At 46.3% G+C, this 14,227-nt stretch overlaps 1 protein-coding gene across 1 annotated transcript in view; it reads left to right on the forward strand.

The window, feature by feature from the left end:
- Window positions 1-14,227, forward strand: part of LOC147115735 (putative cation-transporting ATPase 13A4) — a 124,288-nt gene that overhangs the window by 63,153 nt on the left and 46,908 nt on the right. The window contains exons 16-20 of the mRNA XM_085990857.1: window positions 5,272-5,389; window positions 6,743-6,867; window positions 7,535-7,701; window positions 9,736-9,846; window positions 9,976-10,055. Of these exons, the coding sequence (XP_085846983.1) occupies window positions 5,272-5,389; window positions 6,743-6,867; window positions 7,535-7,701; window positions 9,736-9,846; window positions 9,976-10,055 (601 nt within the window). The remainder of the gene's footprint in view (window positions 1-5,271; window positions 5,390-6,742; window positions 6,868-7,534; window positions 7,702-9,735; window positions 9,847-9,975; window positions 10,056-14,227) is intronic.

Here is a 14,227-nt window from a genome sequence, read left to right on the forward strand (position 1 = left end):
GTCCACAATGTTCAGGAAGTAAACATTGCGGTCGACGGACGGGAGGGGGCCCTTGAAATCTAAGCTGAGCCGCTCAAAGGGCCGTGTAGCTTTGATTAAGTGGGCTCTATCAGGGTGGTAGATCCGAGGCTTGCACTCAGCGCAAGTGCGGCAGTTCCTGGTCAGAGACCGAACTTCCTCAATCGAGTAGGGTAAGTTGCGGGACTTTATGAAGTGGAACAGCCGCGTGACCCCTGGGTGGCAGAGGTCGTTGTGGAGGGTCTGTAGCCGATCCCCGGTGGCGCTGGCACACATCCCTCGTGAGAGGGCATCTGGGGATTCGTTAAGGGCCCCTGGCCGGTAAATGATGTCATACTCGAAGGTGGAGAGCTCGATCCGCCACCTAAGAATCTTATCATTTTTGATCTTCCCCCTCTGTTTATTATTGAACATAAACGCTACCGACCGCTGGTCGGTAAGTAGGGTGAAGCGTTTGCCGGCTAGGTAGTGGCGCCAGTGGCGCACTGCCTCCACGATGGCTTGGGCCTCCTTTTCCACGGAGGAGTGTCTGATCTCGGGCCCTTGGAGGGTCCTCGAGAAGAAAGCTACGGGCCGCCCCGCCTGGTTGAGGGTGGCCGCCAAGGCAAAGTCAGACGCATCACTTTCCACTTGAAATGGAGTGTTCTCGTCCACTGCCTGTAGCGTGGCCCGCTCAATATCCTGCTTAATGCTTTTGAAGGCGGCGTGGGCCTCAGCAGAGAGCGGAAAAGAGGATGCTTTCAAGAGGGGGTGGGCTTTGTCTGAGTAGTTGGGGACCCATTGGGAATAATAAGAAAATAACCCCAGGCATCTTTTCAGGGCTTTGGGAGTGTTGGGCAGGGGCAGCTCCCGTAGGGGGCGCAATCGGTCGGGGTCTGGTCCGATTTCCCCATTCTCCACCACGCTGCCTAGTATGCAGAGGCGCGTGGTGTTGAAAATGCACTTGTCCTCGTTGTAGGTGAGGTTGAGTTTTTGTGCGGTTTTCAGGAACCTCTCGAGGTTCGAGTCGTGATCCTGCTGGTTGTGACCGCAGATGGTGACGTTGTCGAGGTAGGGGAAGGTTGCCTGCAAGTGGTGGTCATCGACCATGCGATCCATCTCCCTCTGGAAGACCGAGACCCCATTCGTCACCCCAAAGGGGACTCTGAGGAATTGGTAGAGGCGTCCGTTCGCCTCGAAGGCGGTGTACGGGCGGTCCTCTGGTCTGATAGGGAGCTGGTGGTACGCTGACTTGAGGTCGATGGTGGAGAACACCCGGTATTGGGCGATTTGGTTCACCATTTCTGATATGCGGGGTAGCGGGTAGGCGTCTAGTTGGGTGTACCTGTTGATCGTTTGGCTATAGTCGATCACCATCCGTTTCTTCTCGCTACCCCTTACCACCACCACTTGGGCGCGCCACGGGCTATTGCTGCATTCAATAATGCGCTCTTTCAGGAGCCTGTCTACCTCGGTTGCGATAAACCGCCTGTCCTCCCAGCTGTACCTCCTGCTTTTGGTCGCTATTGGCCGGCAGTTAGGGGTAAGGTTCGCGAATAGCGAAGGCGGCTTTACCTTCAGGGTAGCCAGGCCGCACACTGTGAGGGGCGGCTGGGACCCACCGTACTTGAGCGTGATGCTTTGGTGGTTGCACTGGAAATCCAGGCCCAAGATCACGCTCGCGCATAGATTCTTCATGATTAATACTTTAAAATTATCGTATACAGTCCCGTTAACGGACAATTGTACCGTGCAGTAACCCAGAATGGTCGATGTCTGGGTTTTATCAGCCATAGAGATGGTACCCCGAGTAGGGACCACCTTTAGGTAGAGTTGTCGTGCCAGTTCCGGGTGGATAAAACTCTCCGTGCTTCCACTGTCAATTAAACATTTAACCCCGCACCCGTTTACCTCGATGTCCACCATTGATTTGGATAGCGGGTGGGGCCTGGTCTGGTCCACTGTGACCGATGCCACTGTAGGGCCCTGATCGAGACAAGATGGCGTCCGCGCTGTCTGCTCACAAGATGGCGGACCCCACGCGGTCGGGCAAGATGGCGTCCAAGATGGCCGCTCCCATGGCGCACACGCGGCGGTGGCGGGTTTTGGTTTTCCAGCGGGGTTCCCTCTGCACACCTTCCCAAAGTGCCCCTTCTTACCGCACTTAAAGCAGGTGGTGCCTTTCGCCGGGCACAGGTTTCTGGTGTGCTTTGGCTGCCCGCAGAAGTAGCAGTTGGGTCCCCGATGCGTCGCGGCTGTCGTAGGGCTTCTGGGGGGAGAGCGGGGCCCCGACGGTGTCGGGCTGCCGGGCGGGGAAGATGCCTTCCAAGATGGCGGCGCCCTTGGTGCACACGTGGCGGCGTGGACGGCGCGGGCTGAAGAGTAGGCGTCCGAGTTTCTCTGGGCCACATCCAGGGATCGCGCGGTGTCCGCAGCCTGTTTCAGGTCCAATCCCGTTTTTTCCAGCAGTCTTTGCCGGATGTAAGTGGAACTGAGGCCTGTGATAAAGGCATCACGAACAAGCTCGTCAGTGTACACTGCGGCTTTTACATCTCGGCAGTTGCAGTCTTTGCCAAGCATTTTCAGGGTGCCTAGGAACTCCTCCACCGATTCCCCAGGTCGCTGTGCGCGAGTGGCGAGCAGATGCCTAGCATACACCTCATTCGTAGGCTGCTGGTAATGCACCTTTAAGATGTCGCAGGCGGACAGGTACGTGTCGGCGTCTTGGATGAGGGGGTAAACCCGGTGGCTTACCCAATTCCGCAGAATTCCGAGTTTCATACTCGCAGCGTCCGTAGCGTCTTTGACGGCTGCGGAATTGTCCAGGAAGAATTCCATACACATAAACCAGTGTCCGAAGCGTGCTGATGCATCCGGAGCATGCTGATCCAAATCCAAACGTTCGGGTTTCAGGAGTTGATCCATTGTGTTGAAAAATAAGTTAATAAAATTGATGTGCCTCAATAATCCCGAGACTCGATGTTAGCGAAGCAAAACAAGGCTTTTATTAACTTAGAAGATAACACGCAGTGGAGAGAGGTATCTTCCCTGGAGGTCTGCAGTACTGGCTGTGAGGCCAGACTGAGCTGGCTTACATAGAGGCCAGGTATGGGCGGAGCCCTACACACAACACATTCCATACATTCCAATACACAATACAATGGTGAGGAGAAACCTGAAACCAACCACAGTCACAGGCAATACAATGGTAAGGGGGAACCTGAAACCAACCACAGTCACAGGCAGTGATGAATGGAATATTTCATCACACCAACAATATGGTATTTCTGTCTTTCAAAAGAGCCAGGGGACCATGGTGGGCATTCCACGTGATCTTCAGTGGTCAATATTGCAATTAAGGGATAATTTGTCATGTTGTCCCATTCACGTTACATATGAAGCACAGATTTCAGTTAATTCAATCTGCTTATAGAAACTACCTTCTCGTCATGAGCACATATGTGAAAAAGTAAAAACTGTAAGAAGTGTCTAATCACATCTCTCAGAAATACTTCTAATTGCTTCAACTAGAATGAATTCCATTGAAATACAGTAACTGTTGTTAGGTACAAAAATGCAACAGCTATTTTGCACCCCGCATGATCCAACAAACAAAGTTCCATGATGAGGTAATCTGTTTTTGATGGTTGAGGGAAGAATATTATCCTAGTAGAACTAGTAAGTTGATAGTTTGACTAACTTGATTGAGTTCTTTGATGAAGTATGGAGAGGGTTGATGAGGGAAGTATGGTTGATGTTGTGTATATGGACTTTCAAAAGAAGTTTGACAAAGTACCACATACAGTAATAGACTTGTTAGCAAAATTGAAGCCCATGGGATTAAATGGGCAGTGGCAATGTGGATCTGTAATTGGCTAAGGGACAGAAAGCAGTGATTAATGGTGAGTGATTGTTTTTCAGACTGGAGGGAAGTGTGCAGTGGTGTCCCCAGGTATCGGTGTTAGGACCACTGCTCTTTTTGATACACATCAACGACCTGGACCTGGGCATAATTTAAAAGTTTGCAGATCACACAAAACTTGGAAATGAAGTACTGTAAATAGTGAGGAGGATAGTAACAGACTTCAGGAGGACGTAGACAGAATGATGAACTGGGCAGACAAAAGACAGATCAAATTTAAAGCAGAGAAGTGTGTAGTGGTGCATTTTGGTAGAAGAATGAGGAGAGGCAATATAAAATAATGGTACAATTTTAAAGGGGGTGCAGGAACAGAGACCTGGGGGTATATGTACAAATCTTTGAAGGTGGCAGGACACATTGAGAAGGCTGTTAAAAAGACATACGGGCTCCTTGGCTTTATAAATAGAGGCATAGAGTACAAAAACAAGGAAGTTATGCTAAACATTGATAAAACACTGGTTAGGCCCCAGCTATAGTATTGTGGCCAATTCTGGGCACCACAATGATGTTGTCCAGAATGTTGTCAAGGCCTCAGAGACTGTGTAGAGGAGATTTACTAGAATGGTACCAGGGATGAAGGACTTCAGTTACATGGAGAGACTAGATAAACTGGGGTTGTTCTCCTTAGAGCAGAGGTTAAGGGGAGATTTGATAGAGGTGTTCAAAATCATGAAGGGTTTTGATAAATAAGGAGAAACTGCTTCCAATGGCAGAAGGCTCGGTAACTAGAGGACACAGATTTAAGGTAATTGGCAAAACAGCCGTGGGCAACATGAGGAAAAAAATATGCAGGGAGTTGTTATGATCTGGAATGCACTGCCTGAAAGGGCGGTGGAAGCAGATTCAATAACTTTCAAAAGGGAATTGGATAAGTACTTGAAGGGGGAAAATTTACAGGGCTATGGGGGGGAAGAGCAGGGTAGTGGGACTAATTGGAGAGCTCTTTTAAACAGCCGGCACAGGCACAATGGGTCAAATGGCTTCCTTCTGTGCTATATTATTCTATGATTCTACCCCAACTCTTCTTTGAAGCTTTGGGACAGGCAGATAGGAATTCAGTTTAACATATCGCCCAAAAGTCAGCAGGACCAACAGTGCTGCATACCCACTCTATTGTTCTGGAGTGACTGTGTAATGCATGTGCTAAAATTCTGGAGTGGGGCTCAAGCCTACAACCTTCTGACCTAGTGGTTAAAGTGCTATCAACTGATCAAAGCTCAGCTAAAGCACTATTACAGGATAGCTTTTAAAATGTTCTTTATCACTTTACATCTTTGTCCTTGTGGACAGAGAGGAGAATATGTTATAATAATGCTTAATACATTTTCAGCATAATTTCATGTATTTTGCAGTTCCACGGAGTTTCTCAACTGAGCTGCTGCGTTACACGAAGCAGGGTTTTCGAGTTATTGGATTTGCATTTAAGTCTCTTTGGAATGGCAGAGACATCACAGTAGCCAATTTAAAGAGGTGAGTCAGACCAGTACATTCCCATCACGAAACATGGAGATTTTCCTCCATCAGTGCATTAATCATCCCAATTTATAGTTGAAACAGAAGGGCATCTCAAACTTTATTAATTCAAACTTTCACAAAACAGGTTAATAAATGGTAATAAATAGTTATTTGTATCTGCCCCAATGTTATTCCAGCACTCACATTGTTCGAGGACCACACAACGGATGCTTAATGGACAAAAGGTTGAGACTGGTGTACAGGATACAAAGTTGATTCTAAACAACATGAGCACAGTCACAGTTTTCTAACAAGCCTTTTTTTTACTGAATAAGCTTCTCAGAAAAAATCTTTTAAATTCCTTATAAAAGGTATGGTATTACAGACATGTACTAAACACGGAGCATTTACTTATATAGGTGTGACTATCAAGCCTTATTGGAAATATATTAGTGTCCAGTCTTATATAGGGGATGAAATTCCTCTTTTTAAAAATCCACTAACAAAATGGCGAGGCTGTGCAGCTTAGCAACATGGGCCCGATTTTCCTGGGTTCCCTGGGGAGTTCCCATTTCCTATGTGCAAAGGTCAGCAAAAGTGGGTGGAGACCATTTATGTTGGATCGTTACCCTCTTTATGATGCCCCGGGATGTCCTGGGTTCCCTCAAGTGTAAATGAGGCAGGAGGTTGACATTAAAAATTAACTCTTCAAGTGCATTACATTTGTTGTTCAGATCCGATTTTCTATGCCAGCTGTGCAAACACAGTTCTGTTTAAAACTTGTAGGAATTGTGCAGGAAGCCATTCTATATCACTGAATGAGTGTAACACTTACCCTGTCATTCTACATGATCTGTGAAGAAAGAGAGAGTGGATTTTCCTTCCATTCATAATTTTGATTGATTGGCTTTAATTTCTTTTTAAATGTGAAGTGATGGCTAGGCTCCAATCCAGTAGAGAATGGAGGCTGATCTTCATTTGCAATTATCTGTTTGCAGCTTGAGAGGGAAGTAAGCAAATTTGAGAACTGCTCCAAGGGGTTTTACCTGAAACCGGGACCCTTTTATATGCATAAATAATAATAGGGAGATCCGAATTCCAGTGTAAGACACGACTACCTACCTTTGTTTACATGCAGGTACTTTTTGAGAGGAATGGAGAAATACCAGCTTGTATCCAAACCTAGTTTTTACATTGCATAAATATGTGAACTGCATTTCATGTGTAGACAGTACCTAAATCCTATCTTTATTGAACTATAAGCAGAGTATTGGTTCAAAGCACTTAATTGAAAAGGGTACAGCTTGGAATTTGCATGAGATGCATATAAAGTGTAATAACTGCTTTTCCCCCCTTAATTTATGACAGGGAAGATGTGGAATCTGACCTAGTATTTCTTGGGTTACTGATTCTGGAGAACAAACTGAAACCACAGACAATTCCTGTGCTATCCGAGTTGTCCAATGCCAGGATTCGAACAGTTATGATCACAGGTACTTAGGAAATTCATTACAGCTTACTCCATTTATTATAAGTATGCTTATGGATTATCTGATGGCTTAGTTTGTTAAGATAGTGAATAGTTGAGCCATACAGATCAGGGAAGTCCCAAGTTCAATCCTTAGTCTGTATGGAGTTAGCCAATCCCAAACAATGGGAAGTAGCAGTGCTACAATTGACCTGGGATCACTAGGGAAAAATTGGCCAAAGTTCCTACTCCTAATTACTGTCTAGTGATTGGTGTGGATGTCAGGTAAGACCACAACTGGGCTCCATGGTCCAGTAGGTTGCTGACACTCACAGCCTAGCTTCACACATAAGCTACAATTTATGTTGAACTGAAAACTTGTCAAATACAATGAATGATAGTATTCCCTAAGATTAAAGCTTATCATGCCCTCCAAGTGTCGTAAGGATAAACTCATATGCTCTTTTGAATTATTAGAGAAAGCTTTATCTTTAGTTTGTCTAATTTGCATATTATACTGTATGAAGAACTTTTCAAAAAACATACACTGCTGATGAATAAGTTGAAGAACTATTCAAAGCATGAAATGAGGAAACAATGAGATGATTGTCAATTATTTTTTCTCATTTAGCAGTGAGGCTGTTACAAATTGTTTTAAAATTACAGTAAATTGCAGGTATTATTTTCTACAGGTGATAACTTGCAGACAGCTGTCACTGTGGCTAGAAATGCTGGGATGATCCCATTAGCTCACAAAATCATTTTAATTGAAGCCTCAAAAGCAAAAGAAACTGGTCCAGCAGTCATCAACTGGAAGATAATGGAAAATGGCAAGGACAATGGTCAGATTTGTACTGATGTAAGCATTGAATGAATATTAGGTGCTACTATTCACAACAATGTTGTATTTAATAAATATCAGACAACTCAGTGAGTTACAACGTTATAATCATCTGAACAGCTCTCATGGTAACATTACAAATTGTGAGAAGGAAATCTAAGCAGTATATCAACAGAACCAATAGTTTGAATTGTTGCCTTGTAACTCACAGCCAGCTATTTCAAATGATTATATTTATGTATGTATGTTGGCCAGAACATTGTGACACTGGGCTGTAGTTTATGACATAATGTAACAAGTACTGTAATACGAGGAATTTTAAACAGTGGATTACTGATTTATATATTTTATTTTATGATACATAAAATAAATTACTTAGTATTAAACTGTAAAATTAAAGCTTTTAATTCATTACCACAGGATGAGTTATTTGTTCAAATGTTACTTATGGGCCACACAAGTGTTAATTTAATTGTTATAACAACAGAAAATGCTGGAAAAACTCAGCAGGCCGGGCAGCAACCATGGAGAGAGAAACAGTTAACGTTTTAGGTCTGGGACCCTTCATCAGAACTGGAAAAAGCTGGAGATGTAACTGATATTGTGCAGAGACAGGGGGTTGGGGTGTGGTGGTGGGGGGGGGGGGGGCGCGGGGGGAGGGGGGGAGGAATTGAAGGAATAATCTGTACTTTTGTAAGAGGCAGGAAAGATAAAATGTTGCAAATGGGAATGGCAAAATAATACAGCATGAAAAATGGGGCAGGGGTTATAGTTTGAAATTGTTGAACTCAATGTTGAGTCCTGAGGGCTGTAAAAGTGCCTAATCGAAAGATGAGATGCTGTTCCTCGACCTTACATTGAGCTACATTGGAACAATGTAATAGGCCGAGGACAGAGAGATCAGAGTGGGAGTGAAGCGGAGAATTAAAGTGACAGGCAACCGGAAGCTCAGGGTCACCCTTACGGACTGAACAGAGGTGTTCCGCAAAGCAATCGCCCAATCTACGTTTGGCCTCCCCAATGTAGAGGAGACTGCATCATGAGCAGCGAATACAGTACACTAAATTGCAAGAAGTACAAGTAAATCGCTGTTTCACCTGGAAGGGGTGTTTGGGGCCCTGGACAGTGGGAAGGGAGGAGGTAAAAGGGCATGTGTTGCATCTCCTGCGCTAGCACGGGAAGGTGCCGGGTGAAGGGGAAGGGTTGTTAGGGGTGATTGAGGAGTGGACCAGGGTGTCGTGGAGGGAGCGGTCCCTTCGGAATGCTGAAAGGGGAGGTGAGGGGAAGATGTGTTTGGTGGTGGGGTCACGTTGGAGGTGGCGGAAATGGCGGAGGATGATCCGTTGAATGTGGAGGCTGGTGGGGTGAAAGGTGAGGGCAAGGGGAACCTTATCATGGTTCTGGGAGGGAGGGAAAGGGGTGAGAGCAGAAGTGCGGGAAACAGAAAGGACACGGTCAAGGGCCGTTTCAACCACAATAGAGGGGAATCCTCAGTTGAGGAAAAAGTAAGACATGTCGGAAGCAATGGTATGGAAGAAATTGCTTTTTCCTCAACTGAGGATTCCCCTCTACTGTGGTTGAAACGGTCCTTGACCGTGTCCGTTCCATTTCCCTGCCCCATTTTTCATGCTGTATGATTTTGCCATTCCCATTTGCAACATGTTATCTTTCCTGCCTCTTACAAAAACACAGATTGTTCCTTCAACCTCCCCCACCCCCCCCGCCCCTCCCACCTGTCTCTGCACCTGCTTAATATCTGTTACATCTCCAGCTTTTTGCAGTTCTGATGAAGGGTCCCAGACCTGAAACGTTAACTCTGTTTCTCTCTCCATGGATGCTGCCTGGCCTGCTGAGTTTTTCCAGCGTTTTGTTGTTATTTCAGATTTCCAGCATCCGCAGTATTTTGCTATTGATTTAATTGCTATTAACTTCATCTGAACCACTTTGCCTTATAACCTTGTAATACAGACCCAAGTATATTATACTATTATTATTTTTGGCTCTATACCTTTACTCGAATAGTATGATAAACAAAATATTTGCATGTTCAAGGAAACTAAAATTCCTATAGATGGTTTTGAAAAGAAGAAAGACTTTCATTTTGCTATGACTGGAAAATCCTATGAGATTCTAATTCAACACTTCTATCATTTACTGCCTAAGGTAAGTTATCGAATACAAAGGATATCTGCATAATCATATTATGCTCACTTTTCTTAAATGATGTGCTTGTACAACAATATTATTAAGTATTACTCTGAGTAAAGATTCTGCAATTTATTTTCATTTCAGTTGCTTATAAGTGCTACAGTTTTTGCCAGAATGTCACCAAACCAGAAGGGAAGCCTAATAGAGGAGTTCCAAAAATTGGAGTAAGTTTTACAAATGTATAGTTTTTGACCAAGATTACTGGGCAGGATTTTAACTCAGGTGCGGGATGGTGTCGTGTTACCCAAATTTTGTGTTTCCCACACGAATCTAAACGGATGTGGGAGATTGATGCAATTTTAACTTAAGTGGCCAATTGATTTCCAACGTGTGGGAAGCCTTTGCAAATGGGTTTTTCATGACTGAAAGTCCCCTCCGATGATGTCATCATTGCTGCTGCATTTAAGGTCCACAGCAAGCCTTGCTTCTTCTGCAGGCTTCCAAGCTTTCTCCATTTGGTGTCAGATGGACCTGCAGGAAAGATGACAAGTGGGAGGCCCAGATCAGCTCCTCATTTCGATGAGGTGGCCCTGCAGGCATTGGTGGATGGGGCTAGGGCCAACAGGGAGGTGCTCTTCCCTTCCTCAGGGAGGAAGAGGCCTCCCAAGCAGACTAAGGCAGTGTAGATGCAGGTGGCTGAGGAGGTCAACTCCTTGGGAGTCACACGGCGAACCTGGATTCAGTGCCGGAAAAGATTTCATGACCTTTAGCGCACTGGAAAAGTGAGTATGAATTTCCCATCACCCTCAATCTGATCCCCATTACCTTTCCTCACCAGCACTCAGCTTTAGCAATCTCTTCCTCCACATCCCACTTGACACTGACATCCATGCACCCTTACCCATTCCCTCTCTCTCTAAGCTCACATTCACATAACTATTCGACTATGCAGCCCGCACACTCCCTATCACTCTGATGCTATGAAAACAAATGACAACACACAGGGAGGGCCCTTGGTCTTGCCACCTCACTGCATCTTTGTCTCCTTCTAAGTATGTATGCTATGCAATCTCTACACTCACTCCTTCATTCTCACGCAACTTCCACTTGTCTCCCTCATTGCAGGAAAAGAGAGCTCACAACAAAAGAGAGCGAGCGAGGACAGGAGGAGGGACAGCCTCTATAGTCCACCTGACCCCCTGGGAGGAGACGGCACTCAAAATAGTGGGACTGGAGGATGATGCGCATGTGGGGGACAGACAGACGGGTGCAACACAGCAAGCTGGTGACAGAAAAGTTTCCCATCTCTCTCTTTGACATTGCATGAGTCGCTGATAATGATTGTGAAGCTCTAACAGATGGACTTATGAGCATCTGCAAAAAGCAAGTGCATGTAGCCTTGGCATCACATCTCCGACTCTTTCCTTTACTCCCCCACAGGACCATCACAAGCATCCGTCCCCCCCTAGCTAGGAAGAAGAGGCTGAGCAGCCAGACTCCTCAGAGGAAGCTGCAACCTCTGAGGGCGCAGCGTCACCAGAAATCTGCACACCCAGCACCAGCGCAGACACTCACACCTCGGTGGGACCTTCGGGACATAGAGTAGTGTTGTCACCTGGTGTATCACAGCTCACAAGTGAGCATCAGCAGATTGTGGAGACAGTGACAGCAGTGGAGAGTCCTCGTCGGAGGGCGCAGGACTCTGCCAGCTCGGCTCAGCAGCATATCGACCCTCTGCCTCTAGGTCCATCCATGAGATCAGCGGTGATGGAACTCCAGGAACAGCTGCAGGAGTCTCTGGCAGGTTTTTGTTAGATCCGGGTATCTTAATGTTGTGTCCTTCAATAATCAGACAAAAGACTGCAGGGAACGATCAACAGGTGTTTAATGAATGAGGGTTCAAACTGCAACTGACTGTACAGATCACTACACAGGGTTTATATACAGGTGTGGTCACTGCCGGTACTACAAGATACAGGAGCTGTAAAAAGTAGTTCTCCCCCTTAAAAGGTACATATATTACAATTCCTCCCCTTTTAGATTAACAGTACCATAACACTCATTTAACAATTAAATATCAAACTAATTACAATTAACACTTTTAACATGCAACATTAACTGAAAATAGTCTCTTTATAAATTCAGTCTTTGGGGAGACTTCCTGATTCTTTCTGGATAACGCCTGTCCCGAGTGTCTCGCTCTTGGTGCGGAGGCGATTCTAACACCCTGTCGTCAATTGATTCATCAGCTTCCAATGCTATTGTTTCTGAGGTAGATGCGACCTGTACGTCGGGTTCCTCACCAGGTATGTATGGCCGAGACATGGGGTTGACTCGTTCCTGCGACTCTAGGATCTGGTCAGCATGGCGTCTCACAATGTTCTCCCCAACATCCACTGTGTACATTAGTGGCCCCTGCCGTGTGCATATCGTTCCTGGTTGCCATTTCTCTGTTCGGTAGTCGTGGGCCAAGACTGGTTGCCCTACATTGAAGCTCCTTGTCGGCTTCTCATTGATGTGCTGGAATTGCTTATTCTCAACATCTCTTCGTACATTTGGTCTGAGCAAATCCAGACGAGATCTCAACCTTCGGTTAAAGAACATCATGGCCGGGGCCTGGTTGGTGACTGCATGTGTCGCATTTCTGTAGGCTAACAGGAAATTGTCCACTTTATGCTGCAGTGGAATGTCGTCATCGCACATGGCCTTTACTGCTTTTTAAAGGTTTGTACGAACCTCTCAGCCAATCCATTTGTGGCTGGATGATACGGGGCGGATGTGTAATGCCTTACCCCATTCCTTTTCATAAATCTTCGAAACTCTTCGGACACAAACTGTGGTCCATTATCAGAGCAAATCTGCTCTGGCAAGCCGTTCCTGGCAAAAATGGTCCGTAGGACTGCAATAGTTTTCTCCGTGGTGGTGGAGGACATTTTGATGACCTCAGGCCATTTCGAGTGCGCATCCACGGCTGTTAAAAACATTGAGTCCATGAATGGACCAGCAAAATCAATATGCACCCGTTGCCATGGAGATGAGGGCCACTCCCATGGAGATGAGGGCCACTCCCATGGGTGTAGAGGGGCATGTGGTGGTGCATTTTGGACCTTCTGGCATCCTGAGCAGCTCTTTGTCAGGTCCTCGATTTGCTGATCGATCCCCGGCCACCACACATAAGCCCTAGCAAGGCTTTTCATTTTCACCCCTCCCAGATGACCTTCATGAAGCTCATTGAGCACTCTCTCCCTTAACTTGGGTGGAATTACCACTCGGGATCCACACATCAAGGTCCCCTGGCATACTGACAGCTGTTCTCTTCTGGATGAGAATGCTGGCAACAGTGAGTCGCCATGTGCTAGCCATCCCTTCACCATCAAATCATATACCCGAGACAGTGTCGGGTCATTTCGGGTCTCCTTCTCTATACCAGCGTTAGTTACTGGCAAGCATTCAATTATAGTCGAATGAAATATTTCGAAAGGATCCACTGCTGGTACTTCCTCCGCAGTAGGCAGTGGCAGGCGTGATAGCCCATCAGCGTTTCCATACTGTTTTGTGCCCTTATACTCGATTTCATATTGGTGCGCCCCTAGAAAAAGGGACCATCTTTGTAGCCGTTGCGCAGTCATCACCGGAACACCCTTCTTTGGATTAAAGATGGAGACAAGTGGTTGGTGGTCAGTCAGCAAGGTGAACTGCTGCCCGTGCAGATAGTGATTGAACTTTTTCACTCCCCACACTAGGCTGAGGGCCTCCCTGTCAATCTGGGCGTAGTTACGCTCGGCTGAGGTTAGTGACCGAGACGCAAAGGCTACTGGCCTCTCCGAGCCGTCCGGGAATTTGTGCGACAGCACCGCTCCAATGCCGTAGGGTGATGCATCACACGCCAACCGAATTGGTAGTGTTGGGTTGAAATGAGCCAACACCTCTTTTGATGTGATCAATGCTTTGCTCTTCTGGAAAGCTCGTTTACATTCGTCACTCCACTTCCATGGTACCCCCGTTTGCAGTAGGGTGTTCAGTGGGTGTAGTACGGTAGACAAATTCGGCAAGAACTTATGGTAGTAGTTCACCAGCCCGAGGAACGACCTCAGTTGTGACACATTTTCCGGTGCTGGAGCCTTGACTACTGCCTCAATCTTTTCAGGGGACTTATGTAACCCCTCTTTATCAATAACGTGGCCACAATACGAGATCTGCTTCTGGAAAAACTCGCATTTGTGGCGATTAGCTCGGAGCCCATATTCCTTCAATCTAGTGAGCACCTGCTCCAGGTTGGCGAGGTGATTACTGTCATTTTCGCCCGTGAGCAGGATGTCGTCCAAATAACACTGGGTCCCTGGAATCCCTTGCAGGACTTGTTCCATTGCCCTTTGCCAAATAGCCAGAGCTGATG

Source organism: Somniosus microcephalus, chromosome 6 (genome assembly GCF_052327205.1).
Source record: "Somniosus microcephalus isolate GS21.2 chromosome 6, FLI_Smic_1.0, whole genome shotgun sequence".
NCBI classification, from domain to species: Eukaryota; Metazoa; Chordata; class Chondrichthyes; order Squaliformes; family Somniosidae; genus Somniosus; species Somniosus microcephalus.